Source organism: Thunnus thynnus, chromosome 12, assembly GCF_963924715.1.
Source record: "Thunnus thynnus chromosome 12, fThuThy2.1, whole genome shotgun sequence".
NCBI classification, from domain to species: Eukaryota; Metazoa; Chordata; class Actinopteri; order Scombriformes; family Scombridae; genus Thunnus; species Thunnus thynnus.
The window spans coordinates 27,552,152-27,564,679 of record NC_089528.1 but is presented as its reverse complement, the minus strand read 5'-3'; the positions used below and the strand labels follow the sequence as shown (position 1 = coordinate 27,564,679).

The following is a 12,528-nucleotide window of genomic DNA, read 5'->3' as shown; positions in this document are numbered from 1 at the left end:
AATGACATTTGCAGCCTACAAGTCTGAGCTTGTTTCTATGAAGTGTTGTGTGTGTGTGTGTGAACTCAAGTGCAGGAGAAATGCTTTCAACTTGAATAAACATTACAGTCATGCTGATTCGCTCTCGGTTCTCACGTCACTCAAGTAGAATCATATCCACCTGAACTTGACTTCACCGTGCACTAGTCAACACTATCTTAAAACGTGATTGGTCAGGCTGCTCTGCCTTCTCTCCCTCGCTGTGATTTCACCACTCTGCACCTCTCTATCATACACAGCGTTTACTATATCTGGCGTCTGCACACTGTCACTTTGCATTCCTCTGTGATCCAGGAGCAAATTCTAATTTTAGCTCCAGAGTGCAGCTCTAGACTTCTGTTTTATTTGCAAAGCTAACTGTTAGCGCTCACCATCGAGAGCTAAAATAAACCCCAAGGGTGAGCAACAGTTCCTTGGAGGTCACAGTGACTTTACCGACCAATGGCAGGGAGAGCAGGAAGTGGCGGCGCAGCCTCACTCCTCCCTCTGTGCTGCACTGGGCTACAGCGATAACAATAAGTGTGTCCAGATAAACAGCGCTGCTTACTGTAAGCCAATTACTCCGCTCCTACAGCAGCTACACAACCTACACGCATGCTTTTGTCTCGATTATACTCTGCTGATTGCGTGCGAGCCCTCCACGGACGAATAAACACACAGGTAGACGTTGTCAGCTGCGGAGAGAGTAGCAGTGACCTGTTGGAAGTGAGGAAGCTCAGAGGCGAGTTCTCATATAGAAGGATTAGACGTGATTGAAAAGTGAAGCCGTGATCCCTGGATAAAACCCAGACTAAGTAGGACAGTGATTATAATGAAGAGCTGGTGGTTATATGTAGCTACGCTGGCACAGTAACAGTACAACAGCACAATGATAAGAACGAATACTTAATAATATGAAGAGGATGAGATACTAGCAATTATTACACTGGTGGTTTTAGTGCTTTATGGGGCCGATTCAACCAAAATACACTATACTTTCATACCTCTAGAGGTATTATGCCATGCAGATAGTTATTTATTGTGCAGATTCAAGCCCTCACCCCAGTACAATGGATTTTATTTGTGGTAATCAAAGAAATTAAATTTAAATAATTCAGCAGCAATGTCTCTTTTAAGACACAGTGTGTCTATTAGTCCATATAATCCATAGAACACACTGTATACAACGTCTAAGAGACGATTTCTTTGGTAGAAACTGTTGACAGTGAATCTCTTTCCTTCTTATGTTTGACAGTTTGTGTTATTGACACAGAAGAATTATCCATATAGTGAAATATCACCTAAAAATGAAATACTGAAGTTTAGTACTTGTAAAATAAAGATAGAAAGTCCCAAAATAATAAGGGAAATGTGAGTATTTATGACGTCTTATGTGTTTTGTTTTTTAAAAAAAATCAGATCAAGGAGATCAAATGGGGAGATGTAGGTGGTTGGACTGGCCAGGGAGGGTCCCTGCTAGGGACAAAAAGGTGAGTCACTGCAGTCAAAAAAAAGCAGAGCACAATGTGGATGAAGTAATTAATGATGATTGTACTGTAGATATTCTTACTGACTTAAATCCTTTATGAATTTTCTCTCTGCAGTTCGTACTTTTTTAGTTTTAGAGTTCAGATTTCTATCTTTCGTGCTTAAAAGTAGTGAATCTTTAGAGGAGGATTTGTAAAAACTTCTGCTGCTTTTCTTTGTTTAACCAAGAAGTGACGCACTGTCGGTTGTATGTTGTTATGCGATAAGTTATCGAGAAGCATCGCAGATATTTTATTACCCATCAACCCCTGGAATAATAATCTAGTCTAGATTGGTTTGAATTCTTTGTAACACTCATTTAATATTTAATCCTTATCTGACACTTTATGTTAACTGAAAAACAAACAACTTGCATTTCAAACATTGTCACTGTGACTGTTGACATGTTGCACATGTAGTTACTCGCAGTATGAATTAGAAATAAGACATTAAATATTGTGTTGTGTTCATAATCACTCTAAGTAATTAATAATTTAGGATAACCTTGTATACTGATAAATGTAACATAAATGTGGATTTAACCGTAACATTGTTTAACTTTTCACTTATTCCTTCATTCATGTGCTAGAACTCTTCCAGGAAAACATCTGGATAAAATCGCTGAGCAGATGAGGATCCACAACATTAACGCTCTGCTCGTCATCGGTGGATTTGAGGTACGTAACTTTACCTTATTCATGTGCATTAGGCAGTTTATTTACAATACTTTATCTCTCTGAACATGTTTTATCACTAACAATTCTTATTATTCTGACTTTGTATCATTTCAATAAGCTACTGATAACTGTATAAAGGAGTAATCTGAATAACTTTCATTGTTTATCCTTATTGAACCTGCCATAGTTCATTATTAAGAGCTTCATTTATGATGTTCATAATGTATTGTGTTGTTTAACATTGACTCCATTTCATTTTCACTGATTTGCCCCATATGACATTTCAATCTACAAAACATGAAGACACATTTAAATGTCATAGGCTCTCTCCTTGGTTATCACTTTATGGTCAAGCTGCAAAGCCAAAGCTTAACCAAAAGATGAATTTAATATTCAGCAGAAATTAGACTGATTGTCTCATCTTTGGAAGCTTTCAGGTTTTGAACCCCAAACTGCAAAACTTAGTTACATTTTTTAAAGAAATACAACTTTGTGTGTCATTATTTGATAGATGAAACAAAATAAAATGTAAAATTCTAAAAATAACAACAAAATACAACAGTAAAATAATAAATAGATCAAACTAAAAAATACAATTTCAATAAAATTCTGTTAATTGTTAAAAATTCAGTGGTTTTTGACTTTCGCAGCTTGACCAGGAAATAAACATGTCCCCGTGCTTTGTCTTTGTGTGTGTGGAGCTACACTGTCTACTTCCTGTGTTTCACACTGTCCGTTGTGATTGGCCTGGCTCTCTCCCATTAGCTTCTCCTACCAGTTTAAACCTCCCCAAACCTTTTGTTTGTCCCTTCCCGCCATCGCTGCCTCTGTTGCATCACCCCTGTGATCCAGGCTCCTCCCAAAAGTCGGCTCAAGCCCCACCCGCCTCCAAAGCCCCTCCCGCTCGGCTATAAGCCCCTCCCACAGCCCGTTTATGTCTCCTCGCTGTTCAACAACACAGCCGAGCTCTGTCCTGATGTCAGACTACAGTACATCCATACAGTTCAAGAGGATAGCTAAGAGTCTGTGGTGTGTTCATACTGGAAAAACTAAAACTAACACTCAAAGACGTCAGTATACATATTGCATAATAAATGATTATCCCACTAGGAAAGGAAAGCTTGCTAATTTCTATGAATAAAACAAATTAAGGATACAGGTGAAATAGCTCTAGAAAAATCCAGAAAATGAGAAAATTGGTAATAAACCTCACAAAATCTTGCTTTCTCTTTATGTTTAATTATCAATAACCTTCCAAAGTTTAGCAGATAAACTTTGGTGCACGTGTTGCATATTTTTGCAAGTTTGTACAAAATGGGTAAAATTAAACTAATTCATATTTTCACATATTAACATTGACAATTATCACCAACTCTGCAGCTCTGCGGAGCATTTAGCTCCTATTAGATCATTTATTTTACATCAGCGATGACCATAAGCAACTATCTGGTGAAGAAAGTGAAACATTTAGCAGCTGAAGAGACAGATATTTTTCTCAGGAGTTGGTGGAGCCAAGCAGAGTTAAAAGAAAGGGAACTTACATTTGAATCATGTGGATGCTGGATGTGTAAACAGACTAAAAAAACATAATGAAGTGCTGCAGCTTTAACAACATTGATGTCTTATATACGAACACCTGAAGGTAGTGTGTGTGCCAGTGATCCACACCTGGGTCGAATCAGGTGAAGTGTAAATATGGAGCATCTTGGTCACATGTTGAATGTTACCTGATGAAGACGTGATGTCAAAACGTTGTAATTGTACTTAATAAATCGTCTTTTTAGCATCTATTCAGTGTGTTGACACTCTTTTCTCTTGAGATTGGATACGAATTGGAAAATCAAGTTACTTTGAAAATTAGTTTAACACTAATAGTATGTAATACAGACTTTGGACAGAGCTCCGCTGTTCTCTACAAGTTCCTGACCTCCTCCTACTTGAGTTGCTCTTAAAACTCGCCTCTGTCCTCTTGTCCACATTACCTGTAAAGACTTCGGCACTAGGCCTCTTCATCTTCCTTCCTCACATCATCCCCCTTTGTCTGAACGTCCTCAACAACAACAACAACAACCAATAAGACGCTGGCTCTTACTGCTGCAGGCCTACGTGGGATTACTGGAACTTTCTACTGCTCGGGACAAATATAACGAGTTCTGCGTGCCCATGGTTATGGTCCCCGCCACCGTCTCCAACAACATACCCGGTTCAGACCTCAGCATTGGCTCAGACACGGCTCTGAACGCCATTACTGATGTAAGTGAGGCTGGGGTCACGTGTTTCAAACGCACCACCGCCCAGCCTGTCCAGAGTTTGGGGCTTCGCTGATCGACAGCTCGCATCCTCACGTTAACAAGCAGAAGGTCTTTTTTTTTTAGACAGATTAAACACTTAATCATAGGGCCACACACATATTGACAAAAAAATCATCCTGTGATATATTAAGCTAAATTTTGCAATTGTGACATTAATTGAAATATAGTATACAGACCCTTTGTGCCAAAATAATATGCTTAGAAGTTTACAAAAAACTTGATAAAATAGTTAAAAAAGCAGACTCATGATTTGTAAACTTGAAGTAGATCATATTACAGTTTTGCTTTCTTTTAAATATGAATATATGATTTAGGTTTTAGGGTGTTAGCTACAGGTGTTGATACTGTAAAGCAGTGCTTTTCAAATCAGCAGACATAGAGATATTATATGGAGGCAGTTAAATTAATCTTATCAATGTGGGAACAACAAACAAGAGTGAGAGAATGTTAGCAAGGCTATCAAGATCCATTTATTCAGAAAGCAAAACTACAGGTTTAGTACAAGATGGACTGATTTTTGACAGAGAAGAAAGAAAAGGCGATACTCAATAAAATCTAATCAACATCTAGAATATAACAAATACTATCCTGTCAATGTTACAGGAGTGTTTGTGCCTAAAAATTAGCAAAATGTGTGAAAAGAAACACATTAATTTGGCTTGTTTTGTTAGTAGTTTCCCCAGATTGTTAATGGTTGATATAACTGAAATAAGGGTGAAACATTATTGTTATTATTATTATTATTATTATTATTATCATTAGGCTTCTAAAGGGAGGCATGACAGAAAAGTTTGGGATCCACAGCTGTAAAGTGTCAGTGGGCTGTTATATTTCCAGTGTAAATACAGGCAGCTCCCAACTCTATACCATAAAGGAACATACAGACTTAACCCTCTGCTGTCACATAAACAAAACCATATCATAATGGTAGTAAATAGTGGTTGTTTAGTACACATAGGATTAGAAAACAAACACTCAAACACAATGATTCAGACTGGCAACACATTCTCAGTCAAGAATGCTACAGAAAGATTTTATTACTGGCCCTAATTGACTTTAAAAAGAAAATAGCCTGAGTTCGTTGCTGCAGCCTCAGGTGCTGCCACATCGTTGCTGCATCCAGCACAGTGGATCAGGTTAACGTCCTCACACACACAATAACAGTAGAAAACCTTTGTTGCTGGTTGTTGTTGGAGGCGAGCTGATCAGCGGAGGTCCCAGGTAAGTGTCGGGGCATGCAGTGACGTGTTGTGGCGTGTTGTGGCATGTTTTTTTTTTTTTTGGCGCGTGGCCCTGGCGTGTTCGTGGCGGCCCTCTCTGTGTTTATTTGGTAAACAGCAGATGACTGGACTGCACGGCGGTCTGGTGGAACGCAGCAGGATGCTCTCCGCTTGCTCCGTCTCATCCAAACGGCACAGAGTCAGTGCGGTTTTGGAGAGTAAGTGTGCATGCTACGTAGGCATGCGCAAGTCCAGCATCACTGAATGCAGTCAACGTTTGTTATTGTTTTGAAGCAGGTCAGGCTCTCTGTCCTGACTTCCTCCAGGCTGCATACCTGATTTTAAAAAGAGAGAAAAGCGCTCTTCGCTTCTTGGACATAAAAGGAAACATCGCTCAGTGCTTCTGGAGTCCCACCTCTGTCTTTATCTTATCGCGTCAACACTACTACGTGTCAGCCAGGATGGACCCCCACCTCCACCCCCACCCCCTCCATCCCATCTCCTCTTAGCCAATGGGAAGCCAAAGCCGCTGTCACCCGGAGAGAGCCAGCCAGCAGCACACACACACACACATACACACACACACACACACCAACACACACACTGCAGGTCATACACGCTACAGAGCTGCATCTTTAATAAAAACGGCTCCCTTTGCTTGTGTCCTGACAACTAGAGTTTGCATGTACTAATAAAATGACTGACTCTCCTGAATCATCAGTATCACTGACCCAGTTAGCTGCTTTTTGCTTTGAGCTCCTCTAACTGGTCACTTAAAGTGGCCTCTGTGATATACAGTGTGTTTACTTCCCAATTAAAAGCTTAATGGGAGACTGAGACAGCTACACAAACAATGACGATGTGATAACTATGTTGTAGATGTTTAGTTGCTGAGCTTTTTGAGTTTTATATTTAAGTGACAAATCTTTCAACTGAGCTGAATAAAATGATTTAAATCAGAAAAGTGATCAATAATTTTCAGCTGTAGTGATGACAAGTAGAAGCAGTAACAGACTTTACTTTTTAAATAAACCGACCTTCAACAAATTAATAGGATTCATTATGTTTATCATAAATATCATAGATATCTTAAAACAATAAATTACAAGTATTTAGTGTTCTTTTCAGGGTTGGAAAAACTCCTGAAACAGCATTTAGCAGTCACCAACTCCACATAGTGAAAGATTATCTTGTAACCCTTGACAACCTGGCAAAAATGCTTCATACTCAGAGTTTTCAGATCTTTTAGAGTTCTCATTTGTTGTATGCATAAAAATTTAAATGTGCTCCAATATCAGAAACCAATAAATAAGTAAGAAAACTTTGGAAAAAACATTTAGCCTTCTCTTTGTTAAGTTTAATTGGCTTTCCAAAGTCTGTTTTATTGACGTCTGTTGCTGCACATATTGCATTATTTCCTGTTTGTACAAAATACAATACTTCTTGTTTACTGTCAAAAACCACTGTATGCTATGAAAATTAATATACAGCACGTAATGCAAACAATTGGTTTGTTGTATGGAATAGGGTTACAGCTTTAGTTTCAGCCTGACCTGTCAGTTACCATGGTAACCGTGGATACAAGCCAAGGGAGCCACTGTGCACCACGAAGCAGCCTGTAAAACACCGGTAGTTCTCCCACATTAGGACACACTGATGTGATCTCAGATATGCAGTGTGCCCCCTGGTGGTCTAACCCCCGTATTACGGCTGCCACCATCAGGCCTTTGAGTCCCTGCTGCAGCTGTACGAGGCCCGGGCCGAATTCGAGGAGTTTTGCATCCCGATGTGCATGCTGCCTGCTACCATTAGTAACAATGTGCCCGGCACAGACCTCAGTATCGGCGCAGACACGTCCCTCAACGCCATCGTGGAGGTAAGGGCCCAGCCGGAGAGAACGAGAGAAAAACATTATCAGGGAGGTAAAAGTACCTGTTTTTAGAAAGAAGATAACTGCTAGTGCTCACTTTTTAGCCCCCAAAACATGGAGAAACCTTGAGTTAACTTATCAAGATACCTAGAAAACACTGTTTCATGTTAAATTATCATCTGAGTTCATCTGAAACTTTTGTACGAGCAAACAAAAGTAAAAGCACCACCAGCCTGTGAGTACACACATCCCTGTTTTGTGAAATGCCAATCCGAAATGCAGAAACTCCAGTGACCACAATGCACTTGCATGTCAGTGAATGCGGTTTTACTGATCATGTGCAGCATTTTTTTTTTTTAGACAGTTTTGTTTCGTATCCTTCTGTTCCTGCTGGTGAAAGTTTGTGATGCTGTTTGTGTTTGAAACGTGCATCACTGTGATGTTTACCTTTTTATACCTGCTGTAAGTTTAGTATGAGGTGAGTGAAGTCGCCACCAGAAACAATACAGTGAGTCTCAAAACCTTAGACAACTACTATATATATATTTGGGTTTCTGAGAAGGTAAATGAGACCATAAACTGAAGTCTTCTGACAGACTGGTAGACTTCACTCATCTGATTGGAACAAATGCTCAGTAGAGATGCACAAGTCGACTCTGATGTGATCCTCATACTCAGCGTCGCCATCCATTCTGACTAAATGATTCTTTTCCAGTGTGTAAATCTGTGTTCATCTGCAGAAAACCATTATTTCTCAGTGAGCTACTCTATATATAGTACATAGTACAGGAATGATAAGCTTATGCAGATGCTTTACACTACTTTTAACAGGATTGTTTACTGTCGATCTAACGACAAGCTTACAGTGAAACTAAAGAAAAAAGGCTTTTAACTTTCCAGAAGTAAGAAAAGATTAACAATCCTCAATTTTAATAGTATGTAAAGTTGTTTTTTAGCTGTCCTTGTCTATAAAATTAAGCAATTACTTATGTTTTATTCAAGCTCATAACATAGTCTAAGCACCCATGAAAAGACCAATAAATGTACAATAGACTGTACAAACATCTTAGATATTTTTATATGATGTTAAACAACATACCCGATCTCGCTCACTTCTCTCTAATCCATCCGCTGACCTGTCAGTGTGTCAGTTTTATATACCGTCAGCTGTGAATAAGGAGTCGACCTGTGCATCACATGTCTACTTGTAGCATGGACCTCAAAATATAAATATGGCTGCATGTTTACTCAGTATTTTATATACATTAAAGTAGAGCTGATTATGATCATTTTAATTTATTCTACTATGGATTACTATTTGGATTAATTCACCACCAAAGAATATGATTATTTTACTGAGAAATACTGAGAAAAGCAGTAATTGAATTTATTTTCCTGTTAATTGAAAATGTTTGAGCTCTACTTTAATGACTGTAAATGTTTATGTTTGTAATTGTAAAACCCTGTCATAAGCAAATCTGCCATTCTGACTTGATAACAGTATATGTGTGTGTGATTCAGACATGTGACCGCATCAAGCAGTCAGCCAGCGGCACCAAGAGGCGGGTCTTCATCATCGAGACCATGGGGGGCTACTGTGGCTACCTGGCCACCGTGGGCGGTCTGGCTGCAGGCGCCGACACGGTCTACATCTACGAGGAGCCGTTCGACATCCGGGACCTGCAGGTCAGAGATAAACCTCTGCTTACGATAAAAATACCTGTTTATAACATTTTATCTCCCCATTTGAGTGTTTTTCCTGTCAAGTACTTTCATAACTTTATTTAACAGTATACATTCTGCCCTCGGCTCTAATAAAGCACCACAGATCACACGTTACCGTTCACATGAGCTTCCGTGAGTCCGTCACTGCCTCTGCCTGGAACGTTTTAGGAGGAGCGTACAGGTGACCCAGATTATGACAGTGCGTATGAAGCAACTTATTAATAACCTCTGAGCTGCATCACTCATTTCCACTGATCCCATCAACACAGATCAGGTCGGGATGATTAGAGACGTCAGGGTCGTCACGGTGTTTATGTTCTTGTCACAACGTCTCTGTTATTGATTAATTAATAAGACTTTATGCTTTTACTTTGGGGAAATAATAATGATTTGGTTGTTTGTAACACTATACTCTTCTGGTTTTAATATACAACCACACCAGAAGAGGTGAGAGATGATGGTTTAAATACATTTCCTCCTAATTATATTTTACAAACTGCAGCAGTGATATGAATATAAAAGACAACTAGAGCTGCTTAACACCCAAACAGTGGAGTTAGCCTCCCCCTGCTGGTGTAAATCTCACCCTGCTTCTCTCCGTCCTGGGGAGCAGCGACGAGATGAGACCGAGAGGCGTGTGATTTGTGGCTGGATCGAACGGCTGCAGGTGCAGGTCGCAGGCCGCTGTCGCTCCGGTTTAACGTGAGGCTTCGTTTCTGCGTTTTCAGGCCAACGTGGAGCATCTGACGCAGAAGATGAAGACCAGCATCCAGAGGGGTTTAGTGCTCAGGTGAGGATCAACACTCACATACTGTTTCAATTTCAGCCTTTTTTTTTTTCTTCTCTGTTACATTTCTAAGCCACTATTGTTTTCCTTGCATTACCTCACTGCACAAACTCTTTAGCCTGTGGGATTATGGAAGTGTATTTGTGACAGCGAGGGAGGAAAAAGGAAGAAAAATACTTCCATATTCTATTGGTAATGTAAATAATCAACATTTTGCAACGCTGTTATTGTAAATGCATATTTGTTCTCAATTAACGAGATAAAATCAGTTGGTCTCGTCTGTATTTGACATCGAATCAACCTTACAGACGTTATTTCATGTCATCTATTGAGGCTATTTTAGTCCACTGCACCATCACGCTGTGTAAATTGCTCCCGGCAGGATGGAGGTCTGTGGAAATAGGACAAATGTAGTGTTTTGAACGGTGTGTAGGTCACATTGTGTGTCTGTGCTGCTGAGGTTTGCACCTGCATGATTTCACTATTACAAGATCACCTAAAGCACAGTTGTGTGTCGCAAGCGGCTCTGCGGGGTTACAGTGAACAGCGGGATGATGCTCTGGCTCAAGGGCACTCGAGCACTGGTGGTGTAGAGAACCAGCAGTCGGAGGACACTTAGTGGGTAGCCTGCTTAAAGGGCTGCTTCACCCATGTTACAAATACAAGCCACTGTCCAACCGTCATAGCGAGTATTGCTTAGGTTGAAACTAATTCCAGTGAAACCAGTTTACAGCAGCTTCTGTTGGGGTAACTTTGTTTTTTTTTATTATTCTGGTGAACTGACCCTTTAACCAACCTGTTGCCCTGGTGACTTGTGTGTTTTTAGGAATGAGAACTGCAACGAGAACTTCACCACTGACTTCATCTACCAGCTGTACACCGAGGAGGGACGAGGAGTGTTTGACTGCAGGAAGAATATCCTCGGTCACATGCAGCAGGTCGGTCACACACACACACACACACACACACACACACACAAATACACACTTCCTGTGCATTATTGGCATCAGCCGAATTCATTTGTAGATGTCTTGCAGTTGGCTGTTTGTAAGAAATTATATTATCCTTTAAGCAGCTATAATCAATATTTTTAATAATTAATAATGCATGAAATGATAGTGTGTAATGTGTGCAGAGACTCTGCAGCTCCCCTCGGCTTTATGTAGCTTTATAGTGAGTTTCAGCTCATTGTTTAGCTGACCGGCTGCAACTTTACTGTTTTATTTCACTCTCAGCATTGTTTTCGGCTGCAGCACGCAGCTGTTTTCAGAGAAAAAGCTCTAAAAAAGCCACTGATCACTACCTGCTCAGCACCAAATGGCAAACAGACACAGTTAGCTGGTGAACATAATGGAGCATTTAGCAGCTAAAGAGCCAGATATTTCCCTCAGGAGTTGATAGAGAGCAAAAACAGAGCTGAAGGAGAGTGAATATTGGATTTACATTCACCAGGTGGACAGAAACACGACTCTAAATGAATGATAATGTTGCTCCGTAACTGCTGGATGTGGAAATGAACAACTGTTTGCTATCAAGTTCAACTTAAATGTTAAGAAGTGCAGTGTTGTTTCTGTTGCCCTCAAGTGGACAAAAAAAATCAGTTAATGCAGGTTTAAATTCCAACACGAGTGAGATAATCATGCTCATGGAAACAGGGAGCTGTATACTATCTCAGCATGCACTGGGTGAGAGGCGGAGTACACCCTGAACAGGTCGCCAATCTGACAGGAAGTTCATCACGTTTTAAAATAAGTATAATTTTCTTTTCTCTTGAAAGGGAGGAGCTCCATCTCCATTTGATAGAAACTTTGGCACCAAAGTTGCTGCTAAAGCCATCCAGTGGATCACACGGACGCTCAAGGAGTCTTACAAAGGAGGTAAAAACAAAACTCCTGTTTGATACATCATGTTATCAGAGTGTGTCCATGTCTGTGGTTAAATCTAGATTGTGTTGTTTGTCTCAAATGCAGGGAGAGTGTTCGCTAACTCGGAGGACACCGCCTGCCTGTTGGGGATGCGTCGCAGAGCCATGGTCTTTCAGCCTGTGTCACAGCTGCAGAGCGAGACTGACTTTGTGTAAGAAAAACTAATTCTGTTTTAGTCTGTTTGGCAATTTTCACAGTTACACAACTTTTCTGCAAAAATTAGGACGACTTACCTTTTTGGCAGCAACATCCTGGTTGATTCTTAGAGATTTCTTCTCAGTTAAGACACAAATTCAATCCCATAATATTGGATTCTTGACCCACCACATAACTTGAAACTATTAACGTTAATAATGACTGCATGTCTGCCTTGAAAAAGTTCCATACCTGCATAGAAATACTGAAACACAACTTGTTATTTTCAGGTGATGCTGAGGTGAAAGACTAAGTTTTAAATTTCCTTCTTA

General features: G+C 40.1%; 1 protein-coding gene across 3 annotated transcripts in view; it reads left to right on the top strand.

Annotated features, from left to right (window-relative positions):
* The window catches only part of pfkpb (phosphofructokinase, platelet b), a 36,181-nt gene that overhangs the window by 21,951 nt on the left and 1,702 nt on the right, over positions 1-12,528 (top strand). The window contains exons 14-22 of one of the 3 annotated variants that reach the window (XM_067606676.1): positions 1,438-1,508; positions 2,135-2,222; positions 4,323-4,475; positions 7,478-7,630; positions 9,146-9,310; positions 10,078-10,139; positions 10,963-11,074; positions 11,914-12,013; positions 12,107-12,212. In XM_067606676.1, the coding sequence (XP_067462777.1) occupies positions 1,438-1,508; positions 2,135-2,222; positions 4,323-4,475; positions 7,478-7,630; positions 9,146-9,310; positions 10,078-10,139; positions 10,963-11,074; positions 11,914-12,013; positions 12,107-12,212 (1,010 nt within the window). The remainder of the gene's footprint in view (positions 1-1,437; positions 1,509-2,134; positions 2,223-4,322; positions 4,476-7,477; positions 7,631-9,145; positions 9,311-10,077; positions 10,140-10,962; positions 11,075-11,913; positions 12,014-12,106; positions 12,213-12,528) is intronic. The other 2 variants (XM_067606675.1, XM_067606674.1) reach the window with 2 other exon arrangements.